The sequence below is a fragment of the Pelodiscus sinensis genome, chromosome 3, assembly GCF_052426305.1.
Source record: "Pelodiscus sinensis isolate ZL-2025 chromosome 3, ASM5242630v1, whole genome shotgun sequence".
Classification (NCBI taxonomy): domain Eukaryota; kingdom Metazoa; phylum Chordata; order Testudines; family Trionychidae; genus Pelodiscus; species Pelodiscus sinensis.
In genome coordinates this window covers 116,482,972-116,506,786 of record NC_143054.1, presented here as the reverse complement: position 1 = coordinate 116,506,786, position 23,815 = coordinate 116,482,972, and the positions used below count along the sequence as shown (strand labels likewise).

Here is a 23,815-nt window from a genome sequence, read left to right as displayed (position 1 = left end):
GTGTCTATTTCTCGTTTCATGCTGAAAAAAATCTTCTAAACTTTTTAATTTTCATCAGTCATGAATTTTTAACATTCTTAATACTTGATACGAAGTTTCTCCATATCCTGCTGATACTATACAATCCTATGTATAATTATATCCCTCTGAGTCCTAAAATATGTAATTGTTTCTGTAATGCTATTATATCTACCCTCTTATATAGGGCTGTAGTTGCGAAGAACACAGGGTGGAAGGAGGCGTTGTCAAAAGGTTTTTTAAGGTTTTGTGATGGTGACTTCCTCCAACTATATTGTTAGATCTGTGACAAGCCAATGCATTTAAGGTGAAGAGCTATTGTCTCCTTTAAAGTAATGGAAGCATCCTGGATTGCTGGCTGCTTTTCTTAATTAGCTCAGCCTTAAAGATGTCTCCATTAGTCAGAGTCCTGTTCTCCAGAATTAGGCAGCATGTTCTCTCTTAGGGTATGTCTAGACTACATGGCTCCATCAACAAAGCCATGTAAACTAGTTTACCTGGCATAGGCAAAGAAGCGGGGATTTAAATAATCCCCGCTTCATTAAAATAAACATGACTGCCACGCTGTGCCATCGATCAGCTAATCCAGCACAGCACGGCAATCTAGATGCGGATCTGTTGGCTGGGGAAGCCTTTGCCAACCATTTCCTTATGCCTCCTTTCATGAGGTTTAGAGGATCAGTCGGCAAAGGCTTCCCCAGCCTACAGATCCACATCTAGACTGCCACATTGGCACAGCGTGGTGGCCATGTTTATTTTAATGAAGCAGGAATAACATTTCAGGTTTAATTTTGTCCAACGAAGGTACAGTAAGTGAAGTAGATATTAGGTTAGTTTGAGATCACAGATTAGTACATTTCTAAATTGCAGTCATTGGAGGAATTTTGAGTTCAATATACCTTTAGTTATATCTGAGAAACATTCCATTTTATAAAACAATGACTATACCATGAGCCTAGTTCTGTAGTTCCCATTTACTGTAATCAGGGCTATTGAATTTATTTTACTTTGATTTAGTTTAAGTAAAAAAATCCATTTTTACACATAGTACCAATTATTTAAAATTACAAAGCCAAATACACTATTGTCAATGTCACCAAACAGTGGCTTTCTGAAATCGGGGGTGGCGGGAGGGGGATGGCAGCGGGAGGCTGCTTGATTCAGTAAAAGCTGCAGAATTCATCCTTGAATGAATTTATATTCCTAGAACTGAAAGGGACTTCAAAAAGTCATATAATGTGCTCCCCAGCGCTGATGGCAAGACTAATTATAATCTAGACCAGTGGTGAGCTATGAGCAGCCTGCGGGCCTGATGTGGTTTGCCAGGATTAATTCTTGGTGGACTTCCAGATGCTTTATTTACCTGCACATCCGTAGTTACGGCTGCTCAAAGCTCCCATTGGCAGCAGATCATCGTTCCTGGCCAATGGGAGCTGCAGGAAACAGTCTTCCAGTCCACACTGCTTCCTGCAGTTGCCATTGGCCTTGCCTCACTTGCTACTCCTTGTAGTAAAAACCAGTCAGAGCTGCTATGTGTAGAATTTTTTCCCCCTTCACTTCCAGACCCAAACCCATGGGAAGACTGTGCTCAGCAGCTCAGGGTGTCTCTGCTCTGTCCCCTCTTGTGAAGAAAGGGGGAAGACATCTTCTGTACTCCTCCTTTGTTCCCCTAATCTGGGAATGAGCATTGGTGGGGCTGAAGAGCCCCTGGATCTCCCCCTTCCCCCACCTCCTGTCTGAAAAGAGAAGAGGGGTGAAGAGCCAGAGGAAGCAGAGGTGAGGCTGGAAGGGCTGAGCTAACTGCTGAGCAGGAGACTGGTAGGTGTCTGACTGAGAGGGCAGCATTAATTGTTTTTCATTCTGGGAATGGGCAGGGAGTACAAAAATCAAGACAGACTCTTCCATCCCCCCCTGCACCTCCCAGTCCCTCCCGCCAAAAAACAACCACCCTACAGTCTAGTATTTAAAGAACATGCAAACACGATTTTTGGAGGATTTTGTGTTGTGGTGTAGGTCTTTTTAAATCTCTTGAGGTTGGCAATACTGCATGTACACCTGCCCAGGGTGGGTGTGAAGCACTCCTTAAATCTAAATGCAAGCATTTTTCATAGATGATGGGAAGTAAGGGAGCTTCCTGAAAATAAATACTGCCATGCTGTCTGTCTGGACCTCACATCTGCTACATGAAGGGGGAAAAAGGAAAGTTTCCTTCCTTTCTCCAATTATTCCCTCATAAGGAGGAGGTAGAATTTGTTCCATGCACTTGTTTAGAAGCACAGCTTCATTTCTTTCCCCTTAGATAACTTGGAAACATTACTGTTGGGAAGATGGGTCTTTCTGTAGAATTTTTCAATTTTTTTGGTTTACAGAAATCGAAATTTGACCATATTTCTATTCTGAAATGCCATGATGTCTCATGAGAGCTGTAGTTTGTGCACGACATACACCCATTCTCTTTTCTAGACTTGTCCCTTGTCGGGCTGCATCTCTCATGACTTCTGCAGCTCTGTTCTTTTGGGGAGGGGAGGTGGTTTCTCATGGCAGACAGTCAGTATGGGGGCATGAAGCAACAAAGGTCCGATGATGGACTGTATCATATTCCATCTGAAAGATTAGATTTAGGGCATTTGCTGTCTTTTTATTTAGTAGTAGTAATTTTCTCTGAAAAGCAGAAACTTTTGTGACACTGTTGAAAAAGCTTTTGAAAAGTATAGTCAGACTGTTCAGTTAGCCTTGGCTGTGCATTCTAGAAGGCATGTTTGACCAATAAGTTGCTGTGCAGTTTGTAGCATGGCTGCTTTGCAAAGGCTTAATTGGTGGTGTGGAGAGGGTGATAGCTAATTTGCACTGGTCAACAGCAGTGCAGAGGTGGTGGATAATGTGTGTGTGAATGATCTTGCGGTATTGAGCTGCCATGGCAAGATGCCAAATAATAAATTATTGCGGCAGTCTGTGGGAGTAAGCTGGTAGTGTGATGCTAGTCGGTTGTAAATTGTCAAGGGACACTCCATAGTGACCATCACAAAGAGTAAAAGTTCTAGAGGAATTGTTAAAAAGGAGTGGAAAGACTAAGGGGGCAATGTTAAGAACTTCAAATAAATAAATAAATATATATTTATTACATTTTTTAATAAAGCATATGGTGTTACTCTGGGACGTGTTCTACAGCAGTGGAAACTAGCGTGTCGATAAATAACTAGACAAGCAGGAGGCAAAAGATTTAATCCTGCAATATTTTAACAAACAAATATCATCCAGGTAGTACAGATGGAGTATTTAAACTCCGGAATGTATTTGAGGTTGAAAACCTAGAACTATAAAATGCTACATACACATGAAGTACCTGTATAATGAGCATCCTGATGTATTTATTTATAATCTCAGTTCAGAGTACTTAAAAAGGGACATCAAGAATAAAATAGGATGACTTGCATTAATAAGGCTTTTATTTGTACAAGTTTAGATGTCTTCAAGTCACCAATGATGAAATGCAGTCTAGAATACTCAGATGAGATTCAGGAGATATGAACCCTTAACTATTACCTTGGAAAAACTATGGAAGATGGCAGAAATTCCAGAAGACTGGAAAAGAGCACAGAGAATGGCCATCTATAAAAAGGGAAATTATAACAACCCAGGGAATTACAGACCAGTCACCTTAACATCTGTACTGGCAAATAATTAAGAATTGATTTACAGACATTAGAAGATTATAAGCCGATAAATAATGGCCGGCATGGATTTGTCAAGAACAAACCTGATAGTTTTCTTTGATAGAATAACAAGGCGTGGGAGAAGGGGGAAGCGGTGCATGTGGTATAAGATTTTGGTAAAGCATTTCATATAGTCTCACATGGTCTTCCCATTAATAAACTAGAGTTACAACCTAGATGGAGATACTTTATGGTGGGTGCATAACTGGATAGCCTTTCTCAGAGGTATGAATGGTTCACAATCTTACTGGCAGGGTGTAATGAGTGGGGTTCCGCAGGGATCATTTTTGGGACCAGTTCTGTTCAATATCTTCCTCAATGACTTAGATAATGGCAGAGAGTAAACTTATAAAGCTGCTGGATATATTTAGCTGGGAGGGGTTGCAACTGCTTTAGAAGATAGGATTATAATTCAGAATGATCTAGACAAACTGGAGAAATGATCTGAGGTAAATAAGAAGGTAAAAAGACAAATGCTAAGTACTACACTTAAGAAGGAACAATCTGTTCTATGCATACAAAATGGAAAGTATATAGGAAGGAACACGGCTGAAAGGGATCTGGAGTCACAGTGGACAAACTAAATGAGTCGTCAATATCACACTGTTGCAAAAAAGGTGTAATTCTATGATGAATTAACAGGAGTGTGGTAAGCAAGACACAAGAAGTAATCCTTCCACTTTACTCCATGATGATTAAGCCTCAGCTGGAGTATTCTGTTCAGTTTCGGGGTCCCCATTTTAGGAAAGATGTAATTTGGAGGAAAAAGTCCAGAGAGGAGCAACAAAAATGATTAAAGGTCTAGAAAATATTACCTGTGAGGAAAGAGAAAGAATTGGATTTGTTTAGTCTGGAAAAGAAAAGATTGAGAGGGAACATAACCGCTTTAGAAGTACCTAGAAGTTTATTACAAGGAGTAGGAAGAGAGAAATTCTCTAACCTCTGATAATAGGACAAGCAGCAATGGACTTCACAACATGGGAGGTTTTAGGTTTGACATTAGAATGTTTTTCCTACCAGGTTAAACTCTGGAATAAATTGAATAAATTTGAAATCTCCATCGGAAATTCTTAAGAGCTGTTTAGACAAACACCTGTCAGGGTGGCCTCGATCAGGGGTGGACAATTTTTTGATGGGGAGCCATTCCAAGAATTTGGTAAGTTGTCTAGGGCTGCACTCTTCTGTGATATTAATGGAGGGGTGTGGGGTCTGTGATGGAGGTTTGATGCAGAAGGGGGATTAGGGTGTGGAAGTGAGTTTGGGTGAAGAAGGGTTTTTTGACCAGGGCAGGAGAGGGAATGCAGAGTCCTGGAGTAGGTATTGGTGCAGGAGAGGGTTCTGACCTCTAGGAGGTTGTGACGTGTAGCAGGAGTGCAAGGGATTGAGGTGTAGTGTCTGGGAGGGAGTAGAGATGCAAGAGTAGGGTAGAAGATTGGGGGGAGAAAAGGGCTTGGGTGCCAGATGCAGGCACTTACCTGGGTGCTCCCAACCAGCAGCCAAGCATGTGCCTCAGCCAGGGTCCCTGCCTTCCATGCCCCTGCACCAGCAAGGGGGTTGTGTGGCTCTGAATGCTGCAAGCCAGGAGGGGGAGGGGTATTTTGCTTGCTGTCTGCCCTGCAAACAGTCAGCTCCCATTGGCCAGAAACCAACCAATGGAAGCTGTGACATTGTCTGGGAGCAGGAGCAGCACACAAAGCCTCTTCCTCCTGGGCTCGCAGCATTCAGAGCTTCTCTGAGCAGTGTGTGGGGCAGGGGCCCTGGCTGAGGGTTTGGTGGGCTGTATTTGGCCCATGGGCTGTATTTTTGCCTCTACCTGATGTAGATGGTACTTGGTCCTGCCATAAGTGTAGGGGACTGGACTTGACATCTCAAGGTACTTTCCAGTTCTGTGATTCTGGATAAAATGTAGTTTGTTTGGAGTGCCTCATACCCGATCTCCTGTTTCCTTTGAATTGCTTAAATTAAACTTAAGCAATGACATTAGTAGCAATAGATAAGAGAATGAATTGACAGATTTCCCCACTCTTCCTTTCATTAGTTGGACCTAAAGCTGAGCAAAATAAAACAAAAAATCCTTCCTCTTTTTGTTCTGCCTTGCTATATAATCTTGGAGATGCTATCAAATTACTAAGGCTTTAGTTTCAGTTCTCTCTCTAATATTTTACTTTCAAGCAAAACTCAGATAAAAATGGAAACTACAAAAGATACAGAATTTTGAATTGGAATGAAGGATTTTCTTAGACTTTCTTAGCAGAACATTTCTGGAGGTTTTAACATTTATTTTACTCATTTGTGTATCTTCATAGCGTTTGCACTAAGATAAAATAGTTCAATCTGTGTTGGAAACAGATGATTTCCCAAAGAGTAACATGTAGAAGCATTTATTCTATAAACATGCTTCAAACCCAATCTGCAGTGATAACTATTTCTCTGTCAGAAAAGGACAAGAAAATGGATCATTAACTTTTGTTGCAATGGTCAGAGGTGGACGTTATGTTTTGGTTATGAGTAAGCGGGGAACACAAGTCACTAGCAAATTTTATAAAACACTAACTAGTCTTCCCATGTTACGATATTGCTGTCTGGATGGAGAATGCTATTAGTCTGAGTTCATTATTAAACATCCAATGTGGCATTTTCTTCTCTGAGTAGGATGTCATCACAAAGTTTCAGGCAATTAGTTACCAACTGAAAAAGGAATGTGTTTGTTCGTGATTGTCCTAGTTGTCAGTGATTTCAGAAAACCAATTGGAAAGATTTCAAAAGTGTTGAAACTTCAAAGGCTGCCAAGATTCTAATCTCTTCCAGGAGTGGGAACTGTATGATGAGGATGGATCACTCGAAGTGCCCGGTTCTGTTCATTACCTCTGGGGCATCTGGCATTAGCCACTGTTGGAAGACAGGGTACTGGCCGAGATGAACCTTTGGTCTGATCCAATATGGCCATTCTTATGTTCTTGTACTATACAAGCTGGGGTTAGTTGTGTGTGTTTGTTTGCTCTTTGTTGTTTTTGTTTAACTTGATACAAATATCTCCTTTCTTTGTTTCCCTGACAACCACTCCACACTGTTCTTAACAATTGTTCTTAGATAGCATCTGTTCCTGGGGGAAAATACCAGCATAGGAATCTAGGTCTCCCACTGATGTCAACAATGATAGAAATGTAGCCGTGTTAGTCTGGGGTAGCTGAAGCAAAATGCAGGACAACGTAGCACTTTAAAGACTAACAAGATGGTTTATTAGATGATGAGCTTTCGTGGGCCAGACCCACTTCCTCAGATCAAATAGTGGAAGAAAGTCACAACAATAATTTTTCCTTTCAGAGTATATTGCCAATCCCAAGCGATCAAAACTGAAACACTACAAGTGGGTAAATGTTGTGGTTCTATTTGTCTTTTAGTTTCTGAGACTTTAGGGCAGTGGTGGGCAGGCTGCATACAGCCCACTGCGGCTCCACCTGTGACCCGGAGACCCCCTGTCTGCTACCCTCCTTCACACACTTTTGCGTCTGAGTCCCACACTCTTGTGCCTCCACATTCCCTCCCAGGTGGTTCATGTGCTCCGAAGGTGGGTGGAGGGAGGAGGTGTGGGACTATGGTGCCCAGTGCGTGCGTGACATGTATGGGAGGGTAGCAGACGGGACCAGGCGGCTGCAGGTGGAACCCCGGAGGGCGGTGGCTTGCTTTGGCCAACTAAGGTTGAAGAAGGGCCTCTCAGGGCTCACTATTTTTGGTGGCCTATCGCTGCTTTGGGGTGCACTCATGTCACATTTTCAAGTTTTCCACAACCAGGAGAGCTAGACATTTTAAAAAATATATGTTGAGATTCTCATGCAGTCTTCTGGCAGGATGGGCTTAACAAAGAACACTAGTATCAGGAGACCCACCATATCTCTCTGATAGTAGGCAGCTCTGCAGTGAGTTCAACGTGAGCAACATTGGGCCATTAGATTGTAGCAATATACAAGGAAATAGTTGTCCCTTTCTATTTACATCCAAATGCTAGTCTTCACTTTGGATGCTTGCAAATAGATTCCTGCTTTTAGATACACTGCTTTTATACATCTCTGGGCCAAATTCCAAGATGTATATCTGATGATCGCTTAGTGCTATTCACTCACTGTGTTAATGTAGTTGGTGTAGCATGTGATGTAGATACCTTTTTATAGCCTGCCAGTAGGGTCTGTGCAGGGCAGATAGCACAACACATTAGTAGAGCTTAAAAATCAGACCCCTCTATCGTACTTTACTGGCAAAGTGCAGGCAAACTGTGAATGTAAAGGTATCGAAGTTACTGTCATGGGGTTGAATTGATGCACTTTTCCAATGCCTCTGATTATGACCCTCTTTCTCAAACCAAATCTTTATCTATTCGCTCTATTAAAATTTTCGAGTACCTAAATCCCTAAATACATTAGAGTTAACATAGACGCTAATGAGTCTGTCTCTTTGAAAGTCAGTGGAACTTAGTACTTTTTGAAAATGGGATTTAGGGGCTCTTGACAATTTTACCTCAGGCCCATAGTAGAAAACTTCCACCACTGTAACTAAATTGATTCTTTTTGTACCAAAGCAAATCCTTAAGATGAATATACTTCAGCTGAAATTACACTTGAACTGGTTTACTTTAATGTGGTTACTACTCCTAACAGCAATGTTGCTTAAAGAAGCCAATTTTTGTTTGCACATAAACATTTCTACAGAGTTTGCAACGCCCCATATTGTGGGGTTAAGTTTCTCCATGGTTATTGGAATGAAACACTAGCTGTAAATCGAAGTGAAACTGACTCGTTTTCATTGTCCAGGCTGAGAGAAGTTCAAAAACTTACACCAAGAGCATAAGCCAATTTGAAGAATTGCTTTTAGTTTTAATAACATACATTAGTGAAGTAGAAGATATAGTTTATTTGCAAAAGTGTAACTGGACAGTGTCCATTTAAATTTCACTTCCCCATTATTTCCCTTCATCTGCACCATCACACACTATTGATTTGCCTGTCTAGGGCCTGATCCAACTCCCATTGAATTCAGAGTGAGCCTTTCCATTTTACTACAGTGAAAGGTGGCTTGGGTCCCTAATTTTGATCCAAATACATGGAGTGGCGTCATCAGAGAAAGCTACTGTTAGAGTAGCAGTGTGTGCAATCTTAGACGAAGCTGGCAGCAAAATGTTTCGCAGTGGTTCTATGAAATGGGTACTTGCATGGGATGGGCCATTCCAGTGCTCTAGAATATTTGACATGCAGCTGCTAAAATGTTGGCTGGCTAGCCCCTCCCCGTGCTGTATTAGTACTGTTGGACGGTGTGCTGCCTGTCTGTCAGCAGTGGGGAAGACCATGTCCACAGTGTGCTCTGGCTCCGCTGCAGATGGGAGCAACACAACTGCTGTCGCATGCAGAACTGGGCAAGTGCTTGAAGTGACAATTATCACTCATCATTTTTTTTGCTGTGGGCATTTGAGCCAGCCCAACTCAAAAGGTAAACCCTGTGGCTGTAATCTCACCTGTTGGCCTCTCTGCCCAGCACTCTTCTGTTCAGTCAGCAACATCAAGAACAGGCTTCATCATGTGGGCACAGAAACCGCCTGTTACCGAACAAGGTTTTGTTGGCATTGATGGGATATGAGATTCCTTCTATGTATCTAAAGAAGCAGAGGGCCAGGAGGTAGCTATCGTAAGTCACCATGATGAATGGTGCCTTATGAACACCCTAGTACAAAATAATTGAATAAGCAATTCTATTTTTCATATTGCAGATGAGATGAAAAGCCCTAGTGTTTGAGCCTAATATAGCAATGCTCTGAGCACCCCCAAAAACGCTGCTGAAATCAGGCCCTCTGTGCTATAGGTAGACTTGGCCAGCTTTGTTTGACTCTCCCCTCTGAATTTCCCACAGTTGTAATAATTTTAAAATAGAATAAAACCACAAATAAATATCCATATTAATCAAAATCATAAAAATAAAAGAAAGAAACAATGTCAGGTTCAGACAATTATTTAATGACAGACATTTGAGATTCAAAAGGTTAACTTTATAACCATTTAAAATGCAAATTGTCAAATCATATGTCAAAATATACAAAGTATCCCTCAATCCACTTCATTTCTTCTCCAGCAGCATTTTTCTTTGCCAGTCTATAAATTTTGATGATGATTGATTGGAAATATTGTCTTAATTGTTTTGAATATGTACAAGGAAATCTACATTTACCGACTAGCTAGGCTTGGAAGGATTAGATTTTTAAAGTTGATTGACCCCAGCCTTCAGTGTTTGTAGAGTGTAAGCAAGGTGCCCCTACAAAATGGAAGCAGATGCCTGCTTTCCTTCCACACGCTTTTAAAAGAAAGAACTTGTGTACTATAGTGTCATTCTACTTACCTTCCATCTAATGGTGCACCTCCACTCTATGCCCAGCTGTCTGAGTTTGTGACTGATGCTTGAAGGTTCAGCCTAGATGAGCTACAGTCATTTCTTTTGCTATACCCCATAAGAGGTAAGCATTGCTTCCATCACAAGTGATTTGTGAGCACATATGTGTTTTATATATTCACGTTTGTTTGTTGTTTGTTCCAGAGATGGTGATGTTGCTGGAATGGTGGTCAGGCACTGATTGCACCCTCTACACTGACCCAGAAAGTTACCACAAGTATGGGAAAGAGAATGCCATCGTAATCCTTAATCACAACTTTGAAATCGACTTTCTCTGTGGTTGGAACTTTTGTGAAAGATTTGGGGTTTTAGGGGTGAGTTTTGATTAGCATTTAAACCAATTAATTTTCACCTTTTAACTTGTACAATACAACTTGATATTAGTGTTAGCAAAATGAAGGGGAAAGAACTATCTTTCCTAATTTGGAAAGATTTCCATCGGAGGAGAGATTGACAGGGTTAGGACTATCCAGAAGAAAGATGAATAAAAGATGATGTGATGAAGGTACACACAAAAATGAATAGTGTGAAGAGGGTCACTAGTATTCAAAGAAATTAGAACATCACATAGTTTAAACCAGGGGTGGGCAATAATTTTTAAAAGGCGGCCACTTCATACATTTCTGTATGGGACAGAGGAGGTGGGGTCAAGAGACAGCTCAAGCTCCTTCCCACAGATCCTGATTGGCCTGGGAGTAGAGAAGTGCATGAAGTCTCTCCCCTCCCCTCTCTTCTCTTTGTGTCTCTTCCCCCTCCCCCCCCCCCCCCCCCCCCCCCCCCCCCACTCCTCAGGACTGAGAGAGAATTGCCAGCTGTTTTAAAACATCCAGGGATTCTCTCTCCCTAGCTGACATATGCCCTTGGTGGGGGAGAGGAGACATCACACTCTTCCCCCGTCCCCAGGTCTGGATTGGCCTGGGGGTGGGGGAGCAACAGGCTGGCTCTGGCCTGTTGAGGTCTCTTTGCCCACCCCAGGTTAAACTGATAAAATAAATGTATTTTTAATGTAGAACTTAATCTGTGGAACTCATTGCCACCATATTTCACTGAGCTCAATGATTTAGGGGAATTAAACATTTATTATGTTTAAAATAGCCACAGTTATTACTTCCTGGGATGTGAATCTTCATGATTTCAGAACAGAAGACAACCACTCTAAGTATGTCTTCACTACATAACTTGGGTTGTCAGTACCTAGGTCTGAGCACCCATCTTAGCCTCACCTGGGTATGAGCCCAGTCACTGCAAAGCCATCCTGAAGTTACTGTGTCCTCACTGGTGATACCCTGGGTCTCACTACGATTTCTGGGGGCACTTCCCATGGTTCTTTGTGTTGCAGGAAACTGAGGTGAACTCCGCAGTTGTTTCCCAGTGAATTGTAGGAGATCTTGACTGTCCTGAACACACACATGAATTGTGGGCAGACACTGGAGGACTATTGGCATTTGAGAGATTTAGCTTTCGTTCTCATTGCAAAATGGGTGGATTATCAGCATGAGTAAGCTAAATACTGAAAGAGAATTTTACAGTCCCAGAAAGTCAGACAGAAAACCTTTCTAAATCCAGAGAGTTTTGTTTGTGGCAGGAGGCCAGTTAAGGGCAATATTTGAATTGGAAACTGAATTAACTCTTCAGTGAAGACCTACCCTAACTGCTAAGGGTTAGGAAGATAGTGTCTGTCTCTCCACAAGCATGGTCCAGTAGTCCATTATGTTGATTTTGTGTCCTCCTCTTAAGCGTTTGCTACTGACCACTATCAGAGCCACTACACTAGAGTTGGTTAGAGTTGGTCTGACCTGGTACCTCATTTAGTTTGTGCTAGAGTATGGGAGATGGGGAATTTCACTGAGGTGAGAAAATGTGAAACCCCCTGTCCTGAGCTTCTGTAGCACTTTATCATAATTGTACAGGATTGGCGCTGTTGCCTGTAAAGTGACCTAATAATAAAAATGCCCTTGTCATGTGCAGAGGCAGAAAAAATAGAGAACTATTACCAAAACTCCTCAGGCTGTCCATTTTATTGTGCAGCTTGTAGCTCTTGAAGCTCTTATCATGCTTGGGACTTGATTCATATCCCTTCCCCTACCTTACTCTGTGTTCTCAAGAAAGGTAATAGATATAAGAAAGCATAAAAGAAAACTGTCATTGTCATAAATACACCAGGTGCTGTATACCCAGGCATGGATCTTTTCTGTCCTATTACTAACTCGTGACACTGAAAAATGCAGATCTAAATGAGCTACTAAATTTATATTCCTTAGAACATTAAACATATCTTCCTTAAAGTATTATTTGTATTTGATTTTTGTATAGAACTAATATCTAAAGCTCAAACTCTCCTCTTGATTACACTGATGCAGCATTGCTGAATTGGATGGCACTAGTATAACGAAGGAAATTTGTGCCATGGGGTTAACCAGTTTTTCTGTTTCACTCTTGTCTCCTAGTAAAAGCCAATATTTATACTGCAATATATCAATGTCTTTTTCTTATATTTGACCTGGTTTATTTCTTTTATTACTGAATGTTTGTATCTTTGCCTCTGCTTTAGACTTGGGGGAATGGATTTAAGAGTGCTATATTTTTGAAATATAGGAAACCAGATCATCAGAATATTTCACAGCAAGTAAATTTACATTTCGTGTATTTGCTGTTAGCAATTTACAGTTTCATTAAATTTATCTTTACTTAAGAAACATTGACACTAAGCAGTTTAAGTTGTCTTCAGTTTGTGGTGGTCATTGTTCAGGCTGTGTTGGTTAGCTAGCTGGGACTGGACAGAAAAATATCAAGAGGTTTTCTTTAAGTGGATGAGTATGCAAGACTTGTACAAATCTCAAATTACGTTTCTGTGGCTATATAGATGTAGAATTAAAATTTGCTTTCTGCAGGCATTCATTCAAGTCGATCAGATATGTTTTTGTAACTCAACACCCAAGTGCTTAAAAAACAAAACTATTATTTGCAGAGCTAGATTGAGTAATGAAGAAATATATCCTTTCTGTTATCATCCACTGTTAATCCCAGTAGGCATCCTTATTACATATGCTATTGTTACTATAGTTCTAGAGCCTTAAAATCTCTCCTTTTTTGCAGGAAGGTGATACGTGCAGTCAGCCAGTGGTGTTTAATGGAATTTCACCTACAGGGAAGGTGAAATAAAGTTACAGGAGAGGATTTGTAAATTGGTTTTAAAAAAACAATTGTTTTATTCTGTGTTCTCCTTTTTAAATTCATGCTTTCCTTAATTCTTTTGTGTGTGTGTGTGTGTGTGTGTGTGTGTGTGTGTGTGTCTTTTTAAATGATATATGCACAAAGCAGATTCTAGTTCTATATGCTGGCAGAAAGGATGGGCTAATTTGTATAGTGCAAGTCTAATTTATTCCTCCCACAAGAGAACAATCTTGTTAATGTAACTCATTGAAAAACTTCCTTCCTGTAGCTAGTGCTTTGTAATTAGAGACTTCCTTCTACACTTAATACAGACTTTTGGCACAAAATAGCATAAGATACTTTAGTTTCTTTTCATGAGCATCTGAGAGAAATTATCCACTCCGGTGCTGAAAAGAACTTTTGAGGGAAGCCGTTGGCAAAAGAAAACAAGAAACAAAGCCAGTGTAGTCTTGAATATTAACGTACTGAACAAAACTGACATGTCTATATTGCTTCAGCATACATTCCTTATTGCTAGCATGGGCAATAACTTAAATACCTTTTAAAATCTCATATCAGCATGTCATTTTCTATTTAGAGAATGTACCAACCCATGGAACTGTCAGCTTTAGCATGTGCTAAGAAAGCATAATTAAACAATTGGTGACAGAAATGGCTTAACCTTCACTGTGTGTCTTGGAGGCATAACATTTGTAGACTTATAGATTAGGAATAATTAGGTCATGTACTTTGACCTTTTGCATAACATGCAGAATTTCACCAAGTTACTACTGTATTGAGCCTATGGTGGTGACCAGATGTCCCAATTTTATAGGAACCATCCTGATACTTGGGGCCTTATCTTCCACCCTGTCCCAATTTTTCACACTTGATGTCTGGTCACCCTTACTGGCCCCAATGATTGTTAAAGCTATGTTGCAGTGGCCTTGTTTCAGGTCCTTCTTACTGTTTCCTTTAATTTCTGCTTTACAGAACAGTACACATTGACAGGTGTACTCTAACACAATACCATTTTTCCCTAGTTTTGGGTAACATTTGGAAATCTAATTCAGGCCTGGCTTTTTTTTTTTCTTCCCCTCTTTCAGATGCAATTGAAGGCGTTTGGCTTTGTTTTGTAAGGCTATGTAACTACAGGCAGTCCCCGGGTTACATGGATCCGACTTACATCAGATCCCTACTTACAAATGGGGTGAGGCAACCCCGCACTAGCTGCTTCCCCCCCAGCAGACCAGGGAGAGGTGAAGCTAGCGCCCCCCCGAGCAGACCAGGGAGACGCGGAGCGGCTTTTCTCAGCAGACACCTCAGCTTGAGAATAAAGGACTGAGGGAAGTGAGGTGTGGGAGAATAAAACTGAGCTCTGGAGAAATGTTTGGCTGGAGTTTCCCCTACAATATGTACCAGTTCCGACTTACATACAAATTCAACTTAAGAACAAACCTACAGTCCCTATCTTGTACGTAACCCGGGGACTGCCTGTAGTTGGAATACCACACCTTTTCCTGTGTTATGGTTGTGAGAGCTGAGATTATCTGAGTTAATGGTTCCTAGATTTAAATATTGGTCGAACTACTTGCAAGGAGGGCTCTCTTCCATTGCTGCTGTGAAACATCCTGCATTTCTTGATTGTTTGACAGAGGGCAAAGCCCCCTTCTAGCTTTTGAAGGAGGGAAGCCTTGCAGTGAGGTGGGTGTGTATTTTGAGGGATGGTTCCTTTTTCTTTATGTACACCAGCAGATTTTGTGTACGAAATGTAGCAGAGAGATGGAACTAAAAGACTAGTTATTTTAACAGAAGAAAGGGAAAAGCAATACTGTATTAAGTCTCTAAAAGTGACCAGTTCCTTCCTCGCTTGCTCTCTTTACAAAACTGAAGTTTCCTGTATTCATGCAGACACCTTGACAGTGCCCAGCAGTCATGATGTAAATGTGGATGTAGAGTTTTGTAACAGTGTAAAACACTGCATGGCTTGCGACTGCTTCTAACAATACATAGGAAGAGTAGCGACATCTTGATTCCACTTCCTTAAACTATACTTTATGTATCGATGAGGTTTCTTTCCCATTTAATACTAGGGTTCTTTGCACTTCCTATAGCAACTACCATCTGAGGATGCCCAGAATGCTCCAAAACAACAGAGTAAACCTTGCGGTCTTTCCCAGCACTGGATTGGAAACAAGAGGGGAAAGTGTTGCTAAAGAGACAGAGTTCAGATTTTATAGCTGACGTATGAGCTTAACCGTGTGTGTCCTTTTAAACTTTTTTGTAAGAACTGTGATGTTATGTTAAAGGGACACAAGCAACTTAAAAATCACACTGCCATCTAAAAATAGTTGGTATTAGCAATAATCCCTAAGTATACCATAACGAAAGCCAAAGAAAAATAGTTGTCTGATTTTTTTTTTTTTCCCTTCGGTTTACTGTACTTGGTGCATTTGAGCACACACAGTGTATAGCAAGTTACACTTGTTTGCTGAGGTATGTCCTTTGCCTGGCTCTGCCACAGGGTGTTCACTGGAAATAGTGAAGCTGTAACCCGAGAAGGCATCAGGCAAGAGTGGGGAAAGGAGGAAAGTGAAGCTAAGCATATATGTTTGTTCTGAAGATTAGCAGTAAACCCCTTATTTTTCCTAAGAAATGATCATATTTAAAGTGCTCTACTAGAAAACTGAACTTAGAGCATTCCCTTACAAGTTGCATATGTTTGATCTGTCAGATTTTTACAACATATTTTTTCTTTGGGGGAGGATGGTTAATAATGAAACAATGATTTACTGTTGTATCTGGTTCCTGACCATCCCAATAGCCCATACCAATATTCAACAATACAGAATATTAATTCTGGAAAACAAGACTGCATGGAGAGAAGAGGGATAGACTTAGGTTGTAGGAGATGGGTATTGGTGGCAGGGGTGGGAATGAATGTAGAGAGATAGCCTGAAGCTATGGAAAGATGAAAGAGCTCCAATTATATGGGAAGGACCAATGCTGGGGGCAGGAAGGGGCCTTGCTCAGCATAGCTGCTACATTGTGGTAGGGGCTATTTTAAGTATCAAATGTCTGGATTGGTTTTTGGGATCAGATTTGCACAAATATGAATGCAACAAAAATGGCCAGATTTATGCACATACTGATTCAAAATCAGGTGTTCATCAGATCACTGATCAATAGAGTTGGCCTTGGCCATTAAGTTTAGACTATGATGCTAGCTTCCTCCACCCCCAAACTGTGGGGGCAGAGAGTTCAAGGTTCTGCTTTAAGCCCATTACCATGAATAATATTGAAACGGGAGGTGACTGCATGTGTCCTACAGCCTGGGTGATAGGAATGGTTGGTTTTCCCTGTTTCCAGTTTTTGGAAGCTGACTTCCTCACATTTGCTGACCTTGCCTTCTGTGTGGCTGTTGTACATAGGGATGTTTAAATTTAGTTGAATCAATTAATGGATTAATCAATGGAATTTACATTGATTAGTTGATAAGCAGAGGAGCCGCAGCGGGGTTAGGTCCAGGCCTCGGAGCTAACTCCATTGCAGCTCTGCCTTTCAAATGTATTAATAGCTAGCCACCTCTTAATACATTTAAAAGGCTAGCGCACAGCGGGGTGGACTCGATGATAGCGGATTCTTGGCTCATGCTGGGTCTCCTCCCCTCCCCCCCCAACTGTGCCTCTGCTTTTTAAATGTATTGAGAGTCAGACAGCTCTTAGTACATTTAAAAATTAGAGGAGCAGCATCCTGGGATTTGGGTATGAGCTGGAAATTAGCTGATTCCCAGCTCACACCAAGTTCCCGCTATGCCCCTGCCTCTCCTGTCCTGCATGGAGATGACCCGGGGGGGGGGGGGAGAATGGTTTTTAAGCTTGCTCTTACCCCCCTTTTGCTCCCGCCCCTCCCTGCTACCTCTGATTGAGGCAGCGGGTGGGGGGGGGGGGGAGGAAGCAACTAGACAACTATCAGTCAACTAGTCGCTTACATCCCTAGTACATAACTTAGCTTTATTCGTATTCTCACGAGTTTTGTAGGTAGCTTAATTATTTACAGAAATTTTCTAAGAGGAGAGCAGAAAAGATGTGAGAAGACAAGAACTACATTGACTCACTTCATCATTATGGCAAAAGAAAATGTGTATCTAATATTCTTTATGTCCATGTTCACCCATTGTCGCAAGTCAAATCTGATGTCCAGGCAATGGCGCTTTACAATGATAGAACAAATGCACAGTGGATCGTTATTGCTGCTTATACCCTATACTGTTCAGCCTTTTTCAGATAAGCACTGAAGTAACATTTCACACATCGTTTGCAGCTTTATTCTTTATTCTGACCATTGGGTAACAAAACAATCTGAAAGACAATTTACAGTTGAACTGGTTAGGGAGGAGGAAGGGAACAATAAAACACATCTTGGAAAGGTTGTTTTGCGAGAGGGAAGATAGTCTTGCAGATAGTCCTGGACTGAGGATATTATGACTGACTACAAGATAGACCACCTGTGTGACTTTGGACTTGCAGCTCTCTTGTACCCCATCTATAAAATGGAGCTAATACTTTTTCCCCTACGAATTCTGTAAGTTGTAGACAGCTAAAAATTAAATAGATGGTTCAGATTCAGTAAAAAGATATGCAAAATCACTTTTTCACTTGCTATTTAATCCTGTTAGCTCAGGATGGCAGGATATTGGCAGACCTACAGTCCCGGGGCTGCATGTGGCTTAATGGGGTTCTGGAAATAGGTTTACCATTTCCCATGCATAGGGTTGCCAGATTCTGCTTGTCGTCCATGTAGTTTCTTCCTGTTGGTGTTACATAAGTGACACACTTGAAGCAAGGGCATATAAAGTGAGGTGCAGGCTGACTGCACGCCACATTGACAAAGAAAGCCATGAGTTCCCTTTGCATCCAATCAAAGCACTGCCAAGGGTCAGTTGGCACACCCTGCAATTTTAGATATGCAAGCACAGATATTAAAATTGCCCTATCCTGGGAGAGCATCTTGGTTACGACAGCCTTGCAGACCACTGATATGAAGGAGGGACACTTGTGTGGCTCACTTGTTAGCCTAGGTTGCCCCTCACTAGCATTAGGAAACTTGTGCTGCCACTGCCCATGCTGTAGTGATCCTTTGGATAAATTAAGAATTTAATTCTCTGTGGCTGGCAGCCTGTCCCCTTGCATGAGTTCATCCCCTTCCAAAATAAGTTAGCTTATGTTGGTTTTAAAAATAGTCTGTAAATTCCTTTTACACATAGAGTTGAGGCTAGATTGTGCCCCCTATGTGATGTTGAGGAGAACTTTTTGATTGTTCAAACCAATGGTACAAACTATGAAGTAAGACACTGACTCTCACTGAATAGTATATTGGCATCTGGACCTTTGTCTCGTGTACCCATAAAATTCAATGAACCGTTTCTTGTGTAAAAAATAAATAAATAAATCTATGTAAATGCTTTTCTTTACACTCTTTCTTGCAGAGTTCCAAAGTACTTGCGAAAAAGGAGCTTTCTTATGTGCCTATCATTGGTTGGATGTGGTATTTCCTAGAGATAGTCTTCTGCAAGCGGAAATGGGAGGAGGATCGGAAAACTGTCATGCAGAGCTTGCTCAATCTCCGGGATTATCCTGAAAATTTTTGGGTGAGTGGTGACAGGGTCATGGAGTTGAGGGCACTGTTTTTTGAGGCACAGAATGTAAGCGCAACAGGCCTTCATAGGGTCAGTACTGTGAATTTGGTTTGTTTCATTAACTTCACAGAAAAGTTACAGAACAAATTAGAAGTTGAATTTCAGAGGCAGTACCTTTCTTTCACTAACTTTCTATCAAAGACAGAACATCAGGAATGCTAAAGCAACAAATAGGGATAATGTGTAGATGGAAATTATTTATCTTGGGATTCGATCAGTTCAGCAAACCCCATACACCTCTGAACTAGGAATGTAATAGTGTAGTCAATTAATGAATAAGCAAAAAGCTTACAGGTTAATGCTATAGACTATGCATGTCCTCCCCCATGAGTACATTTTTAGCAGGCTGGCCAGCAACCTGTCTCAGTCCTGGCAGTGTCTCAGTCCTGGCTGTGGCTCTGCATTTGAAGTATTATTGGGAGGTAGGCAGGCAGGTAGCCCAGGTCAGTTCCAGCTCACGCCAGGTCCAGAAGCTCAGACACCTCTGCCTCCCTGGACAGGCTGCTGTCACCCCTATATCAGAGGCAACAGCATGGGGTGACAGGCAATATTCTACTACCCCAGAGCCATTTTGATGGGCGGGAGGACGCTCGCCCATCCCCAGATCTCAATTGGCTTGGGGGCAGAGGAGCAGCAGGGCAGCCGGGAGCCAGATTAAATGGCTTGGCAGTCTGGATCTAGCCCACCGACCCTTTCCTGCCCACCATTGGTTTTAAAAAAAACCAAATAGTGAACATTTTTGTTTTGTGATCTATGTGTGAGCTGGTTTTCTGACTACAGCCTTGCCTTGCTTTCAGTTCTTGATACACTGTGAAGGCACAAGATTCACGGAACAGAAGCACCAAATCAGCATGCAGGTGGCTGAAACAAAAGGCCTGCCTAAGCTCAAGTATCATCTGCTACCCCGGACGAAGGGATTTGCTATCACCGTGCAGTGTTTGAGAAATGTAGGTAAGGACAGTCACACAGAGCAAATTCTAAATGATCATTTTGGTCTTCTGCTGACATCCTGCCATGTTCTCTTTTCCGTGTGTGTGTGTGAGTGTGTGTGTGTTTAAAAACAACAACAACAAAAAAACCAACAACCTGAACTGGAATCCCCATTAATCTGTTTCTAACAGATTAGGACAGTACAGCAGAATTCAGAGGCAGAATTCCGAACTCAGGTACAGGTAATCACTAGTCAGTGTCCCTGTCCTAAAGGCATAGCTTCAAAAGGCTGGGCAGAAAACCTGCTTATTGTCCCCAAAATCCATGTTTGTCAGGCACCTTTAAATATAGCTGTTTGAAACACTTGTACTTCCCAGTCTCACCTCTATTCCATCTTCCCCTTAAACCAGTGGATGTTAGCAAGGGTGGCTGCCCAGTACACCACAGGGACCCACTGACTTGTTTCCTGAACAGAGCATTAGTGGCCACATTTTGCATTTTCTCTAACATGGCACATTTCCATATCATCCCCTTGGGCTGCTGGGCTCCATTTTTAGCAGCTAGATGTTAGTCTTTTTATTTGATGCATCCAGGTGAATGATCTGTATTCACAGCATCAAAAATGATAGGTCTTGCAATTTGTGAGAACGTTGCCAGATGTTCTTTTTCTGCTATCGCACAGTATTTCCCCCAGGAAAGCAGTTTCTTGCTCACATGCAAAATGAGCTCACACCACCTCTCTGACAAAGTAATAGAGCTTTGTCATGTTTACATAGACACTTGATGTGACAAAGTAAATAGTTCAGCCACATGGTTTACCTTCATAAGGTGTTTGATTTTTTTTAAACAGCCGTTCCGAGGCAGGTTGGAGTTTATGCCTATGCATTGAAATGAGAGCCGTAATTTGCTCATCTGTACCATGTGCCCAAACTTGTGCAGTGAGATCATATCAGACTTTGTCAGTCCTGAGCATTAGTGAGATTTTCCTGGGTGAAATGCATGCACTCTGTGAGTGTTTCCTGAAAGGCCAACACATACTTCATCATGGACTCCATGTCGGGAAAGGCCATGCTTTCTCTTCCTCCCTCATTAGAGCCCTGTACTCTCCTCCCATACAGAGAGCAGTTCAAAAGGGGACAGTCCTGTGGATTCCTGGGGAACGTCCTGATAGGCAGACAGCAGCTAAAGCTGACATTTAACTGAGTCCCTGGTGTTGGCCTACAAACAATTTCACCGTTTAATAGTTCCATTGAATCTCTCGAACAGCTTGTTAATCTGGGGTGGCAGAAAGGTGACCAAAAGCTCTGAAACCCACACTTCTCTCCATAGCCCTGATCAGTCAAAACCATAAGAGGAACCCCTGCCTGGCTACATATCATGGTCATTTTGTTTGCTTTTACACAGGACAGAGCAACTATGTCTGGATAGTGAATAGCATAAACTACTACTGCCAGAATATAATATTTCTCCATCTGGATAACTTTCCTAAGGGACTCCCCTGATGTTCATGACCACACTCTTAAAGGGTTCCTCCATGAGGGGAATAGAGATCAGGACAGCCATACCCTTCTGCTTGCCCTTCCTTACCCTCTGGCATGGGTCACAGGACCTGTAGTGTTTTTGAACTGCCTCAGAAACCTCAGCCCAGTAGAAATTCTGCAGTAAGTGCTTCTGCGGTTCTGTGTTCAGACTGCTTTCGGCTCTTTTACCAGCAACATGACCTGCAACCCCCCTTGCAGGTTCAGACCTACACCACGAGATGTGTAGCCATATCCGTTACCTTCCTGATGTGCAGCTACTTGAACTTCTCGCATGTTCATTCAGTATTCGCTCATGAATCAGGTCTTAGCTGGGATGTGTGGGTCTGACTGTCCATTCGGACCTAATTCTGTGAAGCCTCTCCCGTTCCTCTGAGGGGCACTGCTCTACCGTCACCTAAAGTGGGGCACTCACCGGGATGCCACTTAAAGAAGAGCGTTTAGGTTCTCACAGCCTTGCACAGTCACTGACATTCTTTGAGATGAGTCCCTGACTGTGCTCCTCTACCCCTCTACTCTGGAATTCTAATCTATTCCTCTGTGGTAGACCAGGAACTGGGCTGGGGGTGGCACATAGCACTGTTAACTGCAGGTACTGGCAGGAGACGGGGACAAAATTCTCCAATTAGAGGTGAAGGGCGCGTGATCGCCTAAAGTAGAGCACTCAGAGGCACTTGCATCTCAGAGAACCTCAGTTAGTGTCAAAGTGAGGGACCCCATCTTCACCTCCTGATAGCACAACATTAATTCAAAGTACAATGTTAATTATGTCTTGTTTGGCAGTGTTGTGAAAGGCAGTGTTGTGAATGCAACAAATGATTTTATATCCTTAATAAGTATTCCCCTCAGGACAGACAGTCGTCATCTAGGTTAGTCAGACTGAAAAGGAATCTGTTTTCTTTCCTCTGAGACGACCCTCTAGCTGTTCTGTGTGTAGGCTAAGACAACAGAATGAATGCTGTGTCAATTCTGGTTTTATGGTTTCTGTGCTGCTCTGTAATTAACAAACTCCTAATTGCACAAGTAGCATTAAACAGTTTTGTTACCACTATTTTTATTCTTAAAGATGTAACGTGGGGCTTAGTAAGTGGTTTTTATCCCAAGATGCTTTTAAAACAGAAAGGATCCATCTTTTCACCATCTCCTATCTTTATTGTGCGTACACCCAGCTAGGAATGTATTTCAGAGAAGGTTTCATGTTTGGGGTTTCCCCCCAATAATTATCAGGTGAAAACACCTTCTGAAAATGAACATTTAAAACTAGGGCTGGGTTGGATTTCAGAATGGGATCTAAATTGTCTGTATATGGTAGCTGGTTGTTGCAGAACTGTGCCCTGCAGTACTACTGTGCTAAATTGTAAAAAATTAAACCAGACTTCTTAGATACAATAAGCCCAGTTCTTTTCTCTCAACCAGTTTTACTCCTCCTGAGTGGTGTGGAATCACTCTGGATTTATATAGGGACAGGGATAAATGGGAGGAGAACTAGGCTATGTTGTTTGGACTTGCTAAGCAGGCTTTTTGCCATAATATCAGTTCATACAGGATATCAGACCCCACAATTCCAGGAAAAATTCTATACCGTTCAAAGTCCTTTCTTAGCATGTTTTTCAGAAGAGGTGAGAATATTAATAGATGTAGGGCTTGTCCACATGGGCACTTAATTTGTGACACAGTAGGATGTAAATCTATCCCACACTAGCCTGATATACACACATGGTTCCCTTGTCCTTTTGGACCTACCCTCTTTTCAAATGGAAGTAGATAAGATCTGAAGAACCAACTGCTGTTGGCCAATTCTATGCCCTGGCAGAGAAATAATGCTAAAAGATAACTCACGTAAAATCTCAGAAATAGCGGTGGTTCGTAACTCTAAATGAAACCTCATGCTTCTTTCTAAAGCTGATTACCAATTTAATTCAGCTTTAAAACTTCACTATGCAGGAAAAAAATGCTGTTTTTAACCATGTTAAATGACACAAGCAGAGAAACAGTTTTCTTACATTGTCAATTTTTTTGTAACTGTCTGTAAATCTGAGTTTCTACTGTATTTAGCCCTGGGCTTATGACGTCTATCACTCTTTAAAAATAAAATGTAAAAAAGCACTCTCTATAAATCATTCCTGTGTGCACATGCGCTCGCTCTCTGTACCACTGCATTCCATTTTAATGAGTTAAGAAGATACTTTTAAAAAATGTTGTTATTACTGGGAAATATTCAGACCATCTGCTGAATTACAGAAAGTTTATTCTCTAGTGGTTGAGAGTTTGGCAGCAGTTTAGTCCTGTGAAATGTATATCCCAGTTATTCTCATTTTAATCATGTGCCTATATAG

General features: G+C 41.7%; 1 protein-coding gene across 7 annotated transcripts in view; it reads left to right on the top strand.

The window, feature by feature from the left end:
- Window positions 1–23,815, top strand: part of AGPAT4 (1-acylglycerol-3-phosphate O-acyltransferase 4) — an 87,346-nt gene that overhangs the window by 41,509 nt on the left and 22,022 nt on the right. For 5 of the 7 annotated variants that reach the window (XM_089777316.1, XM_089777315.1, XM_089777318.1 and 2 more), the window contains exons 3-6: window positions 10,305–10,474; window positions 13,257–13,313; window positions 18,802–18,963; window positions 19,809–19,962. In XM_089777316.1, coding sequence (XP_089633442.1) covers window positions 10,305–10,474; window positions 13,257–13,313; window positions 18,802–18,963; window positions 19,809–19,962 — 543 coding nt within the window. The remainder of the gene's footprint in view (window positions 1–10,304; window positions 10,475–13,256; window positions 13,314–18,801; window positions 18,964–19,808; window positions 19,963–23,815) is intronic. The other 2 variants (XM_075924576.2, XM_075924575.2) reach the window with 1 other exon arrangement.